The sequence below is a fragment of the Phyllobates terribilis genome, unplaced genomic scaffold (assembly GCF_046119375.1).
Source record: "Phyllobates terribilis strain yellow unplaced genomic scaffold, ASM4611937v1 Scaffold_3__8_contigs__length_932513732, whole genome shotgun sequence".
Taxonomy (NCBI): domain Eukaryota; kingdom Metazoa; phylum Chordata; class Amphibia; order Anura; family Dendrobatidae; genus Phyllobates; species Phyllobates terribilis.
This window is the reverse complement of record NW_027362763.1, coordinates 197,914,486-197,935,299: the sequence shown is the minus strand read 5'-3', so window position 1 is coordinate 197,935,299 and position 20,814 is coordinate 197,914,486. Positions and strand designations below refer to the sequence as shown.

Here is a 20,814-nt window from a genome sequence, read left to right as displayed (position 1 = left end):
TAATCCGATCCGTAAACTGCGTAACGATAAAAAAATTCTAAACGCCAGAATTATGTTTTTTGATCGCAGCAACATTGCAATAAAATGCAATAACGGGCGATTAAAACATCGGATATACCACAATATGGCATTAATAAAAACTTCAGCTCGGCGTGCAAAAAAAAAAGCCCCCTCCCGGCCCCAGATCCCGAAAAATAGAGACGCTACGGGTCTTGGAATATGCCGCCATTTTTTTTTTTAGCAAACTTTGGAATTTTTTTTCACCACTTAAATAAAAAAGAACCTGTACATGTTTGGTATCTACGAACTTGTAATGACCTGGAGAATAAGAATGGTCAGTTTTAGCATTCAGTGAGCGTGGCAAAAAAAAAAAACATCTGTGGTATGGCACTTTTTTTGCAATTTCACCGCATTCACTGGTCGCTTGCCGATAGCTACGTAGTGAGCAATCGGGATCGTGTGTGCATGAATCCCTGACAAATCCTTACAAACCTGTCAAAGTGGTGGGATATTGTGTGATCCCCTGGTGATGTCCCTGACATACAGTATGAGAATTAATGGTGCTTTAAAATCAATAATAATAATAATAGTTTTCAATTCTCTCAACTGAAAAACTATTAATAACATAAACTGCATTAAAGATAGGACAGATTTAATCCATCTAGCTCGCCACCTGTATTTTGGGAGAACAACAGTTTGCAAGAGGTGTTGAGAGGTCCGCTTTTAGTCAATAACTCACCTACATTTTAGTTTTACAGTCATATATTCTTCTCATATGCAAAGCAACTGATTTCTGGTGGTCTAGCTTCTTTATAGTGGATTAAAAGGGCAACCATGAAATAAATGCTTGCACTAAAATGAAAAGATCAGGAGGAACTAATGATGCCAATAAGCCCTTAGATAAACTATTTTATCAAATGCATTTAGCAGTTATTGCAGTGTGTGGCTCAACAATCTGACCACATTTTATTTCAAAATTCACCTTACCTGTCTGATGGCAACCAGGAGTCTTCCATAGCAGTACACAATCATGAAGAAAGGCAGGGCCAGGCAAAAGATAAAAAGGCACACAATGTAAGATGTGTTTGTGGCATCACGTGAGTGCCAGTTCACAGAACAAGTAGTACCTGGCCCTTCTGGTCCATAGCTGCTCCACCCAAAAAGTGGAGGCAAAGTCCAAAACAGTGAGTAGGACCAAGACACCAGGATTCCCAGCCAAGCCTTCCTGTAGTTTGTTGGATCTGCTTCTGTACTCCTAAGCATTGTGCTATAACGCTCATACGACAACACGGCCAGCGACACCAAAGATACAGTTCCTACGGTTTAAAAGAGAAATAGTTATTATAGATTTAGCAAATAGAATTTTATATATATATATATATATATATTATTATATAACACATGAGAACATAAAGCACATAATTAAAGCAGTTGACCACTACTTTTCAATATCTGTTTGGTGGGGTGCAACACCCGAAATCTCCACCTATCAGTTGTTACCAGTGACTGACAGAAGTTCTCGGATGCTGCTGGAACACAGCAGCTCTGTCATTTCTATAGTAGCTGTGGCCGATTATTGTAAAGCCACCTCCTCCGAATAAGGGGTGGATCTGCAGTTTTCAGTCATGGCCACGATAGTTTTGAAAAAGCTTCTGTGCTGTGCAGCATCTGAGAACTTCCAGAAGGACTCAGTAACATGTGATCGGGCGGGATGCCGGGTGTTCCACCTTCACTGATCAGATATTGATGATATTGATTCTAAGGATAGGCATCAATATAAAAGTAGTGGCCAATCTCTTTAAGTTACAGTCATGTGCACTATAGAAATAAAAGTCAAGCTTATTGGAAAATATGTAAGATTCCTGATCAAATAGAGCTGATTTTTTCATTTTTTGCAGGTCACTATTTGATAATGTATAAAACCAAAAAGATCTCAGTTGGCATAATAACAATATTGTAAGTGGTGTACCCCCAAAAAAAGAAAAATTAGGGGCAAACAAGTAAATAAATAAAATATAAATAAATTAAGATTATTAACAAATATATACAAAAAATATATAAACAGCGGCATGGGAGAGGTCTGAGTAAAAAGATCGACATCAATATAATCACGATGGTATAGTAGTCCTAACTGGACCAATGATGACTAATGTAAGGGGCAAAAAAATCCCTATCCCCCTTTGTATAGAATAAATATGAACCAAATGGAATACGTAATGAATAGTGTTGAGCATTCCGATACTGTAATATCGGGTATCGGCCGATATTCGCGGTATCGGAATTCCGATACTTAATTCCGATACTTTTACAATATCGGATACCGGAATCGGAAGTTCCCATAATGTCTGCGCTCTGCAGTGTCTGTGAAGGATGACAAGTTGGATGGCAGCGCGATCCAGCCTGTCATCAGAATGCCATCCCAGCGGGGGAGAATTCTCCTGATTGTTTAAAAGCCGGCGGGCGGTATAAAGCCGCCGGCTTTTAAACAATCACGCAGCCCCATACTGCTTCCCCGCAGCCTCCCACCCCGATCTCCGCTCCCCTCGCCACCTCCCATCCCGATCGTAAGTTAGGACCGGGCGGGGAGCGCAGCTCCAAGGAGCGGGGAGTGAAGGACCCGGGCGGGGAAGCCGGCAGTGAAAAGACTTCACCGCCGGCTTTCCCGTTCTGTGCTGCGCTTTCCCGCCGGTTATTTCAAATGAACAGCTGAGGTATCAGGTGATGCCGATCAGCTGTTCATTTGAAGTTGCCGCGTTGCCCTCAGAGGGTTCATGTGAGTTCATGCTTGACTGCATGAACTCACATGAACTTTCCCACGGCCGCACAGGTCAGCCTCACCTCCCAGACCGGTCATGATTGGTGTGTGTGCGGGGTGTGTGCGCGATGTTTGTGCGGGTGTGCGCGGTGTCTGTGCGATGTGTGCGGGTGTGTGCGGTGTGTGTGCGTGCAGGCAGACATAGGCCGATGTGACACTACTACTCCCATCGGCCTATGTCTGTCCCCCGTCCACTCCTGCCAGCAGGATCAGCTGGATGGGAGCAGTAGTTCCCATCAGACTGATCCTGCTATTTAAATTGCCCTACTGTGTCCCCAATAAATGTTAAATACATGTCATTGGTGGCCAGTGGTTACCTAAAAGAAATTAGTTCATACATTACCTGTCCCCGCCGATCGCCACCTAAAATAAAGTAAAAAATAAAAAACTACACCTAAACTCACCAAGACACCTAATTCCCCGAAGCCATCGATCTCCTGTAATAAAATATAAAATAATAAACCACAACCTTATCCTTACCCCTCCGTAGCAGTCCACGAGTGTCCCACGAAGATCTCCAGTTCAGAGCAGCCACATAGAATGTGACCGCTCTGAACCGCTGCCGCCGCTAGAATGACGGGGCCGTAAGGGTTCACCGGAGTTCAGGCAGCGCTGCTCCGGTTAGCTCCTTTACGGCCCTGCTGTATCGTGAGAAATTCCCACGGTACAACAGTGCCGTAAAGGAGGTCTCCGGAGCTGCGCTGCCTGAATGCACTCCGGTGACCTCAGTCAGTGGCTCCCGCTGCCGGGAGCGGACGTGTTCCCGGCAGCGTGAGCTTACAGCAGCCATGCACAGCTGTCACCATCTCCAGATGTGACAGCTGTGCATGGGAGATCAGCGCAGGAACGTGGACAGGTAACTATTATTTTTAGTAAACTAAGAATTAAATAAAATTGTGTGTTTTATTTCAAATAAATTATTTTTTTCTGGGTGTAGTGTGTTTTTTCTTTTTAACACTTTGTAGGTTAGTAATGGGGGTGTCTTATAGACGCCCATCATTACTAACCTGGGCTTCATGGCAGCTGGCGCTGACATGAACCCCACCACTATTACCCCCTGCCACCGCACCAGGGCAGCGTGGAAGAGCGAGGCTAAGTGCCAGAGTTGGCGCATCCTATGGATGCGCCATTTCTGGGGCGGCTGACGACTGGTGTTTCTAGCCTGGGAGGGGGCCAATATTCATGGCACCCTTCCTGGGCTATTAATATCAGCCCCCAGCTGTCTGCCTAGCCTTTGCTAGCTATTAAAATAGGGGGGACCCCACGTCATTTTTTTTGGGGGGGTCCCCCATTTTAATAGCTAGTAAAGGCTAGGTATTCAGCTGGGGGCTGATATTAGTAGCCTGGGAAGCTCCGTGGGTTTTACCCCCTTCCCAGGCTTCAAACATCTGCCCCAGCCGTCTGCTTAACCTCCGCTAGAGACTAAAATTATGGGGGATCCCACGCCATTTTTTTTAAAATAAATCCATTATTTTAACACTAAATGACATTTGAGGAGTTAATAAAGATGCAGTCCCTAAATTATTATTTATTTTTTAATTAATTTTTCCCAAAACTTTTGACGTGGGCTTCGCCATATTTTTGTATGCCAGCCAGGTACAGCATCCAGCTTCTATGAACGCGCCATTTTCCGGGGCGGCTGCGGACTGCAATTTTCAGCGGGGGGCAGAAAGCTTGGGCCTCCCTGCGCTGCAGATTCCAGCCCCCAGCTGCCTAGTTGTACCTGGCTGGACACAAAAATAGGGAGAAGCTCCACGTTTTTTTTTTTTTTAATTATTTCATGAAATTCATGGAATAATTAAGAAAAAAAGGGCTTCCCTATATTGTTGTGTCCAACCAGGTACAAATAGGCAGCTGGTGGTTGGGGGCAGCCCGTTCCTGCCTGCTGTACCTGGCTGGACCCAAATATAGTGCAAAGCCCCACGTCAATTTTTTTTAAATTATTTCAGGAAATTCATGAAATAATTAAAAAAAAATTATGTGGGGCTTCGCACTATATTTGTGTCCAGTCAGGTACAGCAGGCAGGAACGGGCTGCCCCCAACCACCAGCTGCCTATTTGTACCTAGCCGGACACAACAATATAGGGAAGCCCTTTTTTTCTTAATTATTCCATGAATTTCATGAAATAATTTTAAAAAAAAATACGTGGGGCTTCGCCCTATTTTTGTGTCCAGCCAGGTACAACAAGGCAGCTGGGGGCTGGAATCCGCAGCGCAGGGAGGCCCAAGCTTTCTGGGCCCCACCCGCTGCAAATTGCAGTCCGCAGCCGCCCCGGAAAATGGCGCGTTCATAGAAGCGCCATCTTCTGGCGCTGTACCCAACTCATCCAGGGCCCTGGTGCGGTGGCTCACTGGGTAATAAAGGGGTTAAGGCCAGCTTGGCATTATCAGCTGGCCCTAAGCCCGAAATTCATGGGGTCACGCCAATATTAGACATGACCACCATGAATTTCTAGTAAAGTATTTAAAAAAAACACAAACACCCAGAAAAAAGTCCTTTAATTGAAATAAAGACACAATTCTTTATTGTTCTAAATTAAACCATACTTACAGTCACGCCCATTCCAGCTGAAGCCAACGATCTCCTGCAATAAAAGTAAAATAATAAAGCAACCTCATCCTTACCTTTCCATGGTTCCCAGGACAGCTTCAGCTCTGCTACATCGAGATGACAGGCTGGACCGCAGCAGAACGCTGCCATCCAGCCTGTCATCCCGCAGACACTGAGAAGCGCAGGCATGCTTGCGCTCCTCAGTGTCTCGCTGTGACGGCATCCAGATGAGCGGAGGTAATGTCCAATGAACTCAGCTCACCTCATGCACGTCACTGACAGCGTGGGAAAATTCTCCTGCACTCAGCGCTTCAGCGTGAGAATTTTCCCACGCTGTCAGTGACGTGCATGAGGTGCGCCGAGTTCATTGGACATGACCTCACCTCATGCACGTCACTGACAGCGTGGGAAAATTCTCACGCTGAAGTGCTGAGTGCAGGAGAATTCTCCCACGCTGTCAGTGACGTACATGAGGTGAGCCGAGTTCATTGTCGGCTCATCTGGATGCCGTCACAGCCAGACACTGAGGAGTGGAAGTATGCCTGCGCTTCTCAGTGTCTGCGGGATGACAGGCTGGATGGCAGCGTTCTGCTGCGGTCCAGCCTGTCATCTCGATGTAGCAGAGCTGGAGCCGTCGTGGGAGCCATGGAAAGGTAAGGATGAGGTTGCTTTATTATTTTTCTTTTATTGCAGGAGATCGTTGGCTTCAGCTGGAATGGGCGTGATGGTAAGTATGGCTTAATTTAGAACAATAAAGAATTGTGTCTTTATTTCAATTAAAGGACTTTATTCTGGGTGTTTGTGTTTTCTTTTAACTTTGACTATGGGGTTAGTAATGGGGGTGTCTTATAGACGCCTCTCCATTACTAACCTGGGCTTGATGTCAGCTGGCATTATAAGCTGACACCAACCCCAACCCTATTACCCCCTGCCACCGCACCAGGGCAGCGTGGAAGAGCGAGGCTAAGTGCCAGAATTGGCGCATCCTATGGATGCGCCATTTCTGGGGCGGCTGACGGCTGGTGTTTCTAGCCTGGGAGGGGGCCAATATTCATGGCACCCTTCCTGGGCTATTAATATCAGCCCCCAGCTGTCTGCCTAGCCTGTGCTAGCTATTAAATTAGGGGGGACCCCACGTTATTTTTTTGGGGGGTTCCCCCATTTTAATAGCTAGTAAAGGCTATGTATTCAGCTGGGGGCTGATATTAGTAGCCTGGGAAGCTCCGTGGGTATTACCCCCTTCCCAGGCTTCAAACATTTGCCCCAGCTGTCTGCTTAACCTCCGCTAGAGCCTAAAATTAAGGGGAACCCCACGCCAATTTTTTTTTAAATAAATCCTTTATTTTAACACTAAATGACAAGTACAGTAATCAACACTGTCACTGTACTTCATATATATGTGACTGACATGTTTCTATCTATCTAATCTATGTGTGATTCTCTATTCTTTCTATTCTAAATTGTCGGGTACAGATGCTGAATTGCCGGCCGGCTTTCTTAAAGAGACGGTGCATGAAAACACTATTATTTTTTTAAATAAATCCTTTACACTAAATGACAAGTACAGTAATCAACACTGTCACTGTACTTCATATATATGTGACTGACATGTTTCTATCTATCTAATCTATGTGTGATTCTCTATTCTTTCTATTCTAAATTGTCGGGTACAGATGCTGAATTGCCGGCCGGCTTTCTTAAAGAGACGGTGCATGAAAACACTATTATTTTTTTAAATAAATCCTTTACACTAAATGACAAGTACAGTAATCAACACTGTCACTGTACTTCATATATATGTGACTGACATGTTTCTATCTATCTAATCTATGTGTGATTCTCTATTCTTTCTATTCTAAATTGTCGGGTACAGATGCTGAATTGCCGGCCGGCTTTCTTAAAGAGACGGTGCATGAAAACACTATTATTTTTTTAAATAAATCCTTTACACTAAATGACAAGTACAGTAATCAACACTGTCACTGTACTTCATATATATGTGACTGACATGTTTCTATCTATCTAATCTATGTGTGATTCTCTATTCTTTCTATTCTAAATTGTCGGGTACAGATGCTGAATTGCCGGCCGGCTTTCTTAAAGAGACGGTGCATGAAAACACTATTATTTTTTTAAATAAATCCTTTACACTAAATGACAAGTACAGTAAGCAACACTGTCACTGTACTTCATATATATGTGACTGACATGTTTCTATCTATCTAATCTATGTGTGATTCTCTATTCTTTCTATTCTAAATTGTCGGGTACAGATGCTGAATTGCCGGCCGGCTTTCTTAAAGAGACGGTGCATGAAAACACTATTATTTTTTTAAATAAATCCTTTACACTAAATGACAAGTACAGTAAGCAACACTGTCACTGTACTTCATATATATGTGGCTGACATGTTTCTATCTATCTAATCTATGTGTGAAGCTCTATTCTGTCTGTTATAAATTGTCGGGTACCGCTGCTGAATTGCCGGCCGGCATTTTTAAAGAGACGGTGCACGAAAACACTAATATTTTTTTTAATAAATCCTTTACACTAAATGACAAGTACAGTAAGCAACACTGTCACTGTACTTCATATATATGTGACTGACATGTTTATATCTATCTAATCTATGTGTGATGCTCTATTCTTTCTGTTGTAAATTGTCGGGTACCGGTGTATGCCGCTGATGAATTGCCGGCTTTTCATGTCATTCTACATTATTCTTAGTTGTTTTACTTCATGTAGAATTAACCTACAAGGAAAGAAAGGGTTTATTTTCATTCCGATATTTGTGTCCCATTGACTTGCATTGGTTTCCGGTATCGGAATCGGCGATATCCGATACTTTTTGGGTATCGGCCCGATCCAATCCGATACGATATTTCCTGATATCGGAAGGTATCGCTCAACACTAGTAATGAACCAAATGTGGAATAAGACTGGCAAGAAATGAATAGAAAAAAAAAAAACAGACTATTCGGGTGCAACTCTGAGTTGCACCTACATTTTCTGACTTTTCAAAGCTTTTACGCCAGAATCAGATTTGATAAATCAGGCCACAAAAGTCTTGAAAACATACATTTTATGTGACAGGCTTTGAAACTACAGCATTCGATTAACAAGTGATAAAAATGACCAGTCCCCCAAAATGACAGGTACCCATTAAGTTTTGCTACACTTTTCTTTAGGAAACTATTAACCAACCAACGTTAATATTTTGCGCAAGTGGATTGTCCAATTAAAATATTTTTGCTATTCTACGACTCAACCTCTGAGTGCCGAGTTTTCCCTCTATTTGTGTTATTCAGGCACAACAACTCACACGGAGTGACATATGGTACTATGAAATATGTTTGCACTTTAGTCTTAGTGTATTTGCACCTTAGTATTTATTTAAAGGGGTTTTCCCACGAACAAAAGTTGATTTTAATTAATAGATCTTGGAATAATAATAACTTTCACAAGTGGATGTGTTTAAACAAAATGTTCCTGTGCTGAGATAATCTTATAAATGTGCCCCTGCTGTGTACTGTGTAATGGCTGTGTCTGACCGTGCAGGAACATTATCTGATCATACCACGGCTCCTGGGCAGGGAAGGAAGTAAAAGAGTACACAGATATTACAGCATAGGGTTACAGCTGATTCTTTTTTTTAGGTAAAACGTTTCACTGCCTGTTCTTAAACAATGTTTTACTTCAAAGAAAGAATCAGCTGTGATCCCCTGCTGAAATGTTGGTATACTCTATTGCTTCCTCCCCTGCCCAGAAGAAGTGGTATGATCAGACCATGTTCCTGCAAGGTCAAACACAAACATTACAAAGGGGAACATTTATGAGATTATCTCAGCACAGGAACATTTTATTTAAATACATTTAATTGTGGAACTTATTATTATTCAAAGATCTATTGATTAAAGTGAACTTTTGTTCATGGGAAAACCCCTTTAATATGTAGCGCCCCGAGGGTTCGGTTGCTACAGGGGTATTGCACCTCAACCAGAGGTGTGATATTACACTCCCAGGTAAGGATGGAGTGTGGACCGGGGCTCAGTTAGCTGCATACACACACTCACCCCATTTCCGGGGGACAGCTCGACGGTGCTCCCATTTATGCAGGCACGACTGACTAGGCTCGATGGTGCTCCCATTTATGCAGGCACAACTGACCATGTCCCTGGCTGGAGTGGGGAGGGGGGAGAGAACCCAGTGATGTAGGAGCAGTAGGTGACGGTTTCTGGAGCACAGGAAGGAGCTCATTGGGTGCAGGTCACCTGAGCTCAGACACAGAGAAGCAGATAAAAGGTGGGAGCCATCTTAGTTCAGTGGTCAGTACAGTAGAGAGGTGACAGGGAGCAGAGGCTCTGTAGGAGCTCTGCTCAGAAGGCAGGCCTAGAGAAAAGGCCGGGGCCAGAGAGGAGAAGAAGAGAAGGAGAAGGAAGGAAAGAGGAGAGACAGAGGAGTAGAAAGGCTCCAGAAACAAGAAGGTAGAAGGGACTCTAAGAGAGCAGAACGGACAGCAGCCGTTGCAAGCCCGCGTTATATCGGGTGAAGGGTCAGGCCGTGGAAGGGTACCGGGTTCCCAAGTTGGTGGAGGTAAATCATCCCTCAGCCAAGAACCGGAGGTCGTGATCATTTATTGGTGCGACCCCTTGCTACACCCGCTAGGAAGGCACCATATAGGGTCAGGGAAACTGGCGCCAAGTTTTACCAGAGAAGGCCTGAGGCAGCCGGACAGAAGCGTGGTCACTGGTGGGGCACGAGAGGCCAGAGAAAGGATAGAAGGGGGTCCTGTGCCACACTCCTGAGTTGCCTGGGGGTTGACTGAGCCCCTCACCTGGTGGACGCAGCACGGCTTGGGCAGTCATTGCTGACAGAAGTGACTTGGATATCAACTGTGAGTAAAAAGCCTGAACTGCACCATTGGACTCTGTGTGATTTATGCTGTGCCTGCACCATCACCCCCAGCATCCACCTACATTGCCCTGAGGCTACACTCTTCCCATGGGGAGTTATCCTATCCCTGTGCTGCACACCAACACCAGCCTCAGCGGTCTGCCTTGCAGCGGCGGTCATCCCTGACCGCAATCCACGGGTGGCGTAGTCGGACATTCAAAACACTGATAAATAGACTGTCGCCATTTGGTCTGACCACCCTGAGCCACGGGATCGGGTTGCCACTACTACCCCCAGCATCGTACAGAAGCCCGGTTCCGGGTGCCCCAAGGCCCAGGGGGCGAGTCAAATATTACAGGAAGTTCTGACTAATCTAGATTTCTGCATTGTGCAAGATGAGATCAGAAGACAAAGGGCAGGGAAGAAGCGGCATGTAAGTATAGTTACAGTATATAAGATATATTACAAAGTTTGTTCTATTTGCTTGGACTTTATGAAAAGTTTGTTGGATCGACAGTGACCATTTAAGGCACCAGGTTATGTTTCCCAGTTAATTATTTTTTGTATTTTTGACTATTTGTTTTTTTTTCTCCGTATTGAGGTGGCCATAGTTTGCCAAAAGACAAAGGGAAGAGCAGCCATATTAGTTGTAAAATACTATTGCTGAACTATTTTCTCAGCCAATAATGAAAAAAACTGTCCATTTGTAATTGGAGAAACATGCTTACAAAATTGCCAGTGCAAATTCAGTTCACAGTGGTTTTATATTTTGAACCATTTAGCTTTTATAGCTGCTATGTATCATAGTTCATAGCCCACTGAGTCAGTAAGTGGTTTTCAAGGACTTTTTATAAACTGCCAAAATGAACAAATAGTGTATAATAAAGAAGAAAGTGTAGCTTTCCAGTTACAATCTCCTACTCTCCAGTGCTGTTGCTGTTGTGGTCAGTGAGCTTATCTGATCACAGAGTTTGTAACCCTTATCTCTTTTCTCCTGTACCATTACCATTTCTAAGCTGATTTAAAGGTGTTGTCCAATACCTTGATAATAAAGACATACCCTTAGTATAGATGTGCAATATCAGATAAATGTAGTGTTGGCGTCTCTGAACGCTCCACCCCCCATGGCACCTTCCTGCCTGTATATCAACCTTGACTGCCAGTACCTGCCTGCCTGTATATCAGTCATGTCTGCCAACACCTGCCTTCCTGTACATAAGTCATGCTCACCAGCACCTTCCTGCCTGTATATCAACTGTGCCTGCCAACACCTGCCTGACTGCAAATCTGCCATGACCACCAGCACATGCCTGCCAAGTTTGCCAGTATCAGCCATGCCAGTCAGTATACCTGCTGTTCTTGCTTGCACCCACCGTGCCCGCCTGTATACCTGCCTGCACCTGCCATTACAGCTTCCTGCCCATTTGGGGGGTCCGCTGCCTTGTGTCCAAGGTCTGTCATGGCGTCCATCTGGAGCCAAGTCTAACCCCACCATCAGAGGCTCTAATGAAGAGTTGGGTGTTTGCTTAGTCACACCTTCCCCAGGCTCTTCTCGGTCCAAGGCACAGTGGTTACACCACCCAGCCCATTTTCAGTTTGCTCAGGCCATGGAATCCGCTGGCTCTCAATCATCTTCTATCTTCGACCTGTACCAGGAAGTCTCCCACCAGAAAGACTAGCAGGACAAGATCATCTCTTATCTGCAGACAATTAGCACCCGCCAGGACACACTGACATCTGCTCCTCCCCAAGCTGCGGCAACCTCGGCTGTGACCCTCCAGTCTACCTCCTATGTTCCTGCTTCTGGACCCCGTCTGTCAGCTCCACTACATTATGACAGTGATCTTGATCGATGTCGAGGGTTCATTAACCAATGCATGTTGGATTTTGAACCCTTGACAACCAGTTGGCTTCTGATCAGGCAAAACTGATCCGAATACACCAGGGGGACAAGTGAAACACTGCCTTTAACACTCGCGATGGCCATAATGAGCATCGCGTAATGCTGTTTGGGCTCTGTAATGCCCCAGTAGTCTTCCAAGAACTGGTGAACGATATCTTCCAGGACCTTCTCTACATGTGTGTGGTAATTAATGGACAACATCTTGGTGTTCTTTCCCGATCTACCCACACACAGGAGGGATATTCGCCAGGTTCTGCAGAGATTGAGTAAGAATCGTTTATACGCCAAGTTTGAGAAGTGAGTCTTAATTCAAACCTCTCTTCCATTCCTTGGGTACATCAACTCTGAGATCGGTCTGAGGATGGATCCCAAGAAGGTGTCCACTGTCCTGATGTGGTCCCGTCCCGACAGCCTGAAAGAAATCCAGTGATTTCTCGTATTTGCTAATTATTATCGCCAGTTCATTCCGCATTTCTCCTCTTGGATGGCTTCTATATCTGCCCTGATCTGCAAGGGGGCTAACCCTAAGGTATGGACTCCAAAGGCTGAAAGCGTCTTTGTCTCCATAAAACAGGCCTTTTCCTCCGCACTGGTGCTGCACCAACCAGACAATAAGAAGCAATTCCTTTTGGAAGTGGATGCATCTTCTTCTGGGGTAGAAGTCGTCCTTACCCAGAAGCATCCTTCTGGCTATATGGTGACCTGCAGTATCTTTCCAAAATCTTCTCGGCTCCAGAACACTACAACTCGATAGACGATAGAGAACTGTTGGCGATAACACTGGCTCTGGAGGAGTGGCGAATTTTGCTTGAAAGAGAGATGCATCCGGTGGTCATTTACACTGACCACAAGAAGCTAGCCTATCTGCAGCCCGCACAGTGGCTAAATCCACATCGAGCCAGGTCGTCTCTGTTCTTCGCTCATTTCAATTTTAGTTTTTTCCGGTCGGCGGACAAAAACGTCAAGGCGGGTGCCCTTTCAAGGTCCTTTCTGTCTTCCGACCAGGAGGAGGAGCCTCAACACACTATTTGGTACTCCTGGTTACTGTCACTCTGCTAGACATGTCTCGGGTCCCATCCGGAAAGACCTTCGATGCTGAATCGGACTGGAAGCGGATTCTTCACTGGGGCCACTCCTCTAAATTGGCTGGTCATGCCGAACTAAAGAAAATGGCTCTTCTTATCTCACGGCATTATTGTTGGCTGTCCCTATGCAGAGACATTGTGGATTTTGTCTTCGTCTTCCTGAATAAGACTCCAAAACAGCTTCCGACTGGCCGGCTACTTCCCTTGCCCATACCATTCGCTCCCTGGCAGCACATCGCGATGTACTTCATTACCAATCTTCCATAATCGGTCGGATGTACCATCGTCTGGGTAGTTGTGGATTGCTTCTCTAAGGAGGCCCATTTTACTCTGCTTTCCAGTCTCCCATCTGCTCCTGTACTTGCCGAGAAGTTCATTCACCTGTTGGGAGGTGCCTGAGCAATGTGTTATGTCAGTAGTCTAGTCTGCATGCTTGCTAGCTATCAGGTCCCCTGTACCTGTTAGTCAGTTTACCTGTCCTCTACATGTCTGTCCGTACTTTCCATTTTTCCCTGTATTCCAGCCATTCCCACCAGCACTTGCCTGACTGCACATCAGCTGTGCTGGCAAGCACCTGCCTGTATTCCAGTTGTGCCCGCCAGCACCTGCCTACCTGTATATCAGCCATGCCCGCCAGCACTTGCCTCCCTGTATATCAGCTGTGTCTGCCAATGCTTGCTAGTCTGTACATCAGCCGTGTCTACCAGCATCTGCCTGCCTGTATACCAGCCGTGTCTGCCAGTACCTGCCTGCCCGCCAGAAACCTGACTGCCTGTATATCATCCGTGTTCGCCAACATCTACCTGTATACGAGTCGTGTCTGCTAGTACCTACCTGCATAACAGCCGTGCCTACCAGTACCTACCTGCCTGTATACCAGCCATGTCTGCCAGTACATGCCTGCCTGTACATCAGTCATGCCCGCCAGAAACCTGACTGCCTATATATCAGCCATGTCTGCCAACGCCTCCCTGCCTGTACATCAGCCGTGTCTGACAGGACCTGCATGCTTGTATTTCAGCCGTGTTTGTCAGCACCTACCTGTATGCAACCCGTGTCTGCCAGTACTTGCATACATATCAGCCGTGCCTACCAGTACCAGCCTGTCTGTATACCAGTCGTGTCTGCCAGCACCTACCTGCCCGTATATCAGCCATGCCAGTCAGTATACCTGCTGTTCCTGCTCGCACCCACCGTGCATGCCTGTATACCTGCCATACCTGCCTGCACCTGCCGTTACAGCTTCCTACCCCTTTGGGGGTCAGTTGCTGTGTGTCCGAGGTCTGTCCTGGAGTAGCACTTGGCATCCATCAGGAGCCCTGTCTAAGCCCACCATCAAGGACTCTAGCGATGAGTCGGATGTTTGATTACTCACGCCACTCCAGGCTCTCCTCGGTCCACAGCACAGTGGTTCCACCATCCAGCCCATTACAATCAGTAGGGGTCCAACAGCCAGAATTACCTTGATCTCCACTGGCAGCCACTACACTGTGTTCAAGCTCTGTACACGGTTTACTGCAAGTTGTAGATTGGTGGGGGTGCTAGGTGTTGGATCTCTAATGATATGAGATTGGTAAACTATCCAAAGGATAGATAATTAATACTGTATATGAGTATTGTAAAATCCATTTAATAACCAATTAAAAGTTGGACTTTGATGTAATTATAAATCAGATTAGGGGAATGAGTGAAAAGGATTGCAGATTTTAAAGAAGCACTCCCATCAGAGTCCTCTTAAAATGTTGCAAACATCATGTTACATAGCACTGTGTACTTACAATTGCTTATTTTGCCTTTCTACACAGTAAGTCTCTTTCCCTGCATTTATCATCCCCCTCTTCAACTTTCAAAATTCTGGTCAATAATCTCAGCGGCTCTGAGCCGGAAATTTCATGAACATGGGCAGAACAGCTGGGCTCAGTGATTGGCTGTCACACTGTTTATAGTATGTCAGCGCTGCAGCCAATAATAGACACCAGAAGCATCAACAGAGACTCAGCGCTGGATCCACTGAGAGTGAGTAAAGTCTGATTGGATTTTTTTTTTTGTGTAGCAAACTAGCAAACTGTGCCCAGGCACAGTGATTTTCTGAAAGGGGACAACCCCTTCATACTTGTGTGCAATTGCTTTGCGATGGAAATCCAATCTATGAAGTACCACACTAAAGGCATATTTATAATTGAAAATAGTATAAACATTTTTGTAAAAGACAAATGTAATGGTAATTGTCCAAAGTAAGTACACAGAAAGATCAAAGAAACAATATTGCTGTACAATAAGCACAGTAGCACAAAAGTAAGTTCACACGACCATATTTTCGGTCTGAGTGCTATCTGTTAAACTGACATCACGTGAATAATACTAGGAACAATGTTATTCAATTAGACTACTCAAATTGGCGTGCTTTTTTTCACGGACCAAATTTACAGTTAGGTCCATATATATTTGGACAGAGAGAACATTTTTCTAATTTTGGTTCTAGACATTACCACAATGAATTTTAAGCAAAACAATTCAGATGCAGTTGAAGTTCAGACTTTCAGCTTTCATTTGAGGGTATCCACATTAAAATTGGATGAAGGGTTTAGCCGTTTCAGCTCCTTAACATGTGCCACCCTGTTTTCAAAGGGACCAAAAGTAATTGGACAATTGACTCCAAGGCTATTTAATGGACAGGTGTGGGCAATCCCTTCGTTATGTCATTCTCAATAAAGCAGATAAAAGGCCTGGAGTTGATTTGAGGTGTGGTGCTTGCATTTGGAAGGTTTTGCTGTGAAGTAAACATGCGGTCAAAGGAGCGCTCCATGCAGGTGAAACAAGCCATCCTTAAGCTGCAAAAACAGAAAAAAAACATCTGAGAAATTGCTACAATATTAGGAGTGGCAAAATCTACAGTTTGGTGCATCCTGAGAAAGAAAGAAAGCACTGGTGAACTCATCCATGCAAAAAGACCTGGGCACCCACGGAAGACAACAGTGGTGGATGATCGCAGAATAATCTCCATAGTGAAGAGAAACCCCTTCATAACAGCCAACCAAGTGGACAACACTCTCCAGGAGGTAGGCGTATCAATATCCAAATCTACCATAAAGAGAAGACTGCATGAAAGCAAATACAGAGGGTTCACTGCACGGTGCAAGCCACTCATAAGCATCAAGAATAAAAAGGCTAGACTGGACTTTGCTAAAAAACATCTAAAAAAGCCAGCACAGTACTGGAAGAACATTCTTTGGCAGATGAAACCAAGATCAACCCCTACTAGAATGATGGAAAGAGAAAAGTATGGCAAAGGAGTGGTACAGCTCACGATCCAAAGCATACCACATCATCTGTAAAACACGGAGGAGGCAGTGTGATGGCTTGGGCATGCATGGCTGCCAGTGGCACTGGGTCACTAGTGTTTATTGATGACGTGACACAGGACAGAAGCAGCCGAATGAATTTTGATGTATTCAGAGCCATACTGTGTGCTCAGATCCCAGGAGTTTATTAAAGCAAAGAAGTGGAATATTCTTGAATGGCCAAGTCAGTCACCTGAGCATGCATTTCACTTGTTAAAGACTAAACTTCAGACAGAAAGGCCCACAAACAAACAGCAACTGAAAACCACCGCAGTGAAGGCCTGGCAGAGCATCAAAAAGGAGGAAACACAGCGTCTGGTGATGTCCATGAGTTCAAGACTTCAGGCAGTCATTGCCAACAAAGGGTTTTCAACCAAGTACTAGAAATAAACATTTTATTTACAATTATTTAATCTGTCCAATTACTTTTGGTCCCTTTAAAAACAGGGTGGCACATGTTAAGGAGCTGAAACTCCTAAACCCTTCATCCAATTTTAATGTGGATACGCTCAAATGAAAGTTGAAAGTCTGAACTTCAACTGCATCTGAATTGTTTTGCTTAAAATTCATTGTGGTAAACTCTAGAACCAAAATTAGAAAAATGTTGTCTCTGTCCAAATATATATGGACCTAATTGTATATGTGAAAAATAAATCACAGCATGTAGTAGTTTCTTCTGTATTTCAGATGAGACTAAACTATTAAAGTCTATCGGCATGCAAAAAACAAATTGGATCCCATATGGATCATCCATATAATAACCATATTTTTACGCATACATTGTCAATATTAACCATGGAGACAGTATTTAATCATGTACATTTTAAAGTGATGTATAAAAACATATGCCACACAGATGTAAAATACGGACACACAGGTGACAATATCGATGAAAATCGTTCAAGATTTCTGGTTGAAACTCAGACAATTTTTTTATATTTAATAGTGATGAGCGAGCATGCTTGCTACTGCTCGAGATGCTCAGCGCTTGCCGAGTATTTACGGGTTGCTCGGGCGAGATCTCGGGTCCCCTCCCTGCATGTTTGGCGCTCTTTAGAGAGCCAATGAACATGCAGGGATTGACTGCTATGCACTGTAATGCCGCAGCCATGTTGGTTGTGGGCATTACAGTGAATGGCTGGCCGCACAGCGTCATCAGATCTATATCAGACCTGGCGCCGCCATGCTCGTCACAGTCACTCCGGATCAGACAGTGTAGGGAGAGCTGCTGCTGCGTTAGGGAGAGATTTGCTTGTGTATTAGGTAGTGTAGGGAGAAAAACCGTGCATTACACATATCCATCTTAACAAACAGTCCTTCTGAGGACTAATCCATCTGCAGAGATATCAGGCAGGCAGGGTGTATAGGCAGGCAGTGTATATAGCAGACTGCAGTGCATATAGCACAAGAGGCTCCATTCCAATTCTGCCTTCTGCTGTTGTTAGATATTTCTATACAAAGGCCGGGTCTCAGGGGCCAGGAATACTTTTCTTTGGATCTTAATCCTCATTATTGGCTTAAAAAGCAATCCAGAGAACACCGTTTTTCTGCGCCATTTGCTTGTTGGCACTGCAGAATACAGCCAGGTCCTTTCCATACTACAGCGCTAGAAATTTAGCTATTTAAAACCGTGTTTTCTTCGTCAAACGGATCACATATACGTTGTCAGAAAATACTGCCATTTCTGGCCTCCATTAAAAATTTCCTTTAGTGTGTCAGTGAAGCAATTCACAGCAGTTTGCTGGTCAACTACTTACCTACAGGCCAGGTATTTAAAACTCTGTTTTCTCCATCACACGGATCACATATAATAAGTTCGCTCCAAACGCAGTCATTTGTAGTGAGCGTGGAAGATACTGTCCTCCATTTAAAATGGGCAATGCACGTGGCAAGGGACAGGGAACTGGACGTGATGGTGATGGTGCATGCAGAGGCCGAGGACAAGACAGTGGGCAAGCCGAAATTGTGCCACAACAAACACCCACATCTTCTCGCCTGTCCTTCCTGTCCCAATTTCTAGGGGACCGGAGCACACCACTATTGAACCCAGAGCAGTGTCAAAAGGTTGTTGGTAGGATAGCGGATAATGCTTCCAATCACTTAGCCACCACCACCACCACCCTGTCTTCCACACGGTCAAGTCTCAGTAGCCGTGAGTCTGGACCGCATATTCCTCACCCTGATCCTCCTTCCTCCCACCATGCCGAGTACCCAGAGACAACTGATTCCACACTTGGACACTCTGAAGAGCTGTTCACTTTTTCATTTATAGATTCGGGCCTCTCCTCCGGTCCACTTGAAGAGGGGCAAGAGGAGTTCGCGTGTAGCAATGCCCAAATATTTGAGCAGCCACGGTCACACAAAAGCGACGGTGGGAAATTGTCACAAGAGGTGGACGATGATGAGACACAATTGCCAGAAAGTCAGGAGGAGGACCAGGGTGTGGAAGTGGAAGACGAGGTGGTGGATGATATAGTAACTGACCCAACCTGGCAGGAGGACATGCAGAGCGAGGACAGCAGCACACAGGGGGAGGGAGGCAGAGCACCCCAACAGGCAGGAAGAATCAGTGTGGTGGCCACAAACAGAAGGCAGGCAACCGTTCCCTGTAACACCAACACAAAGGAAGTTGCAAAGTACAACTGTTAGGTCTTCCTGAGTCTGGTTGTTTTTTAAAGACTCTGCCGATAACCCCAAAAAAGCCATTTGCACCACCTTCCAGGCCAGCATCAGCGGCAAAATGACCAGCCTGACCAGGCACATGGCAGCAAAGCACCTGACTTTGTGGGCCAAACCCCAGTGTTAGGCATTGGCTAGATCTGAAATTGGGTCAGAATCATCAGTGGATTTTGTGGTCTCCCATACTGGTCCAGCCAGGGCAGATGCAGCTCAGCATTACCATCAGTCCCAGCACCTAGCTAGTGCACGAGATGTATAAGCTGTCTCTCAGGTCTTTGTTCCTAGTAGTGTTAAGCATAGGTTGTGGAGGGGAACAGGGCTGCTACAGCCTAAGTCCAGGGTGCACTGTACTGAGCATGCCAGTGACATGGCGGACCGTGATTGGTGGTTTGGTGTCAGCTGATCCGGTGACCCGGTACCGCCTGATTGGCCGCGGGAGACGTCATCAGTAGTGCGACCAATAATGCGACTGTGGGCAGGGTTTAGTCTTTAAATAGCCCGACCACAAGCATGGCGGTGCGCTCTGATCATTCTGTTTAGGTTGTGTTCTTGTGTGGATGCTTGTCTGGGCTCCACGTGCTCTCTAGCAGCTCTCTCTGTGACCTGCCGATGCCAGAGTTCGCTCGGCTGATTAGCACAGGTCGCTTAGGCAGACTCCACATGCTCCCTTGCTGCTCTCTCCGTGACCTGCCAATGCCAGAGTTTGCTCGGCTGATTAGCACAGGTCGCTTAGGCAGGCTTAGATGTGCTTAGGCAGGTAGTTCCCGTTTGGCAGTCTGGCTCCAGCAAGGGGGTTGCTATACACCCCGAGCAGACTGCGGGTTCCATATCCCTGGCACCGCCTGTTAGCCACTTGGAGAGTTACTCCGCAGGCCGGTCACACACCGGCTGGGAGCACGTACACTCCGGCTTGAGTCACACACACTTCCTAGCGCCTGCTGCGTAGTCTCTGTGCAGTCAACAGAGCTACGGCTACGTTATTTGTTTGCAGTTAACGGAGATAGTGTGAATCCATTCCCGTCCCGGTGTGTAGTAACACTGGAGGGATTTATACTTAAGTTGGTTGTTTTACATTCTTTCCTGGTGGGTGTTCGGCCGCAGTCTTCTAGGCTGCATCGCGGACCCCGGGTTCGGTTGCTTTCCATTTTAATAAAGCTGTTGCAACCGTCCCCTTAACGGTATCAGAGCGCCAGGGTCTAGCCGAACATGGCTGACAACCAGCAACTGCAGCGCTATATACAGAAACTTGATGCCAGAATTAGGACTCTGGAACAACTGTCCCGGTTGCTGATCTCACTGCAGTAGCTACCCAGGCAGCTTCACAGGCGGCTAATCTTGTTAACACAGCTGCGGTGAATGCTGCGGCAGCTGCTATTGCCCCATTACCCCGTTTTGCTCTCCCGGAAAAATTTTATGGCAACAGCAGATCCTGCAGAGGTTTTATTAATCTGTGCTCCATTCAGTTAGAGATGATGGAGGCACAGTTCCCCTCCGAAAGGGCCAAAGTGGGTTTTGTCATCCCGTTACTTTCTCACAGGGCTTTGGA

At 45.6% G+C, this 20,814-nt stretch overlaps 1 protein-coding gene across 1 annotated transcript in view; it reads right to left on the bottom strand.

Annotated features, from left to right (window-relative positions):
- Positions 1–20,814, bottom strand: part of LOC141259035 (vertebrate ancient opsin-like) — a 519,273-nt gene that overhangs the window by 451,053 nt on the left and 47,406 nt on the right. The window contains exon 2 of the mRNA XM_073674447.1: positions 988–1,316. Coding sequence (XP_073530548.1) covers positions 988–1,316 — 329 coding nt within the window. The remainder of the gene's footprint in view (positions 1–987; positions 1,317–20,814) is intronic.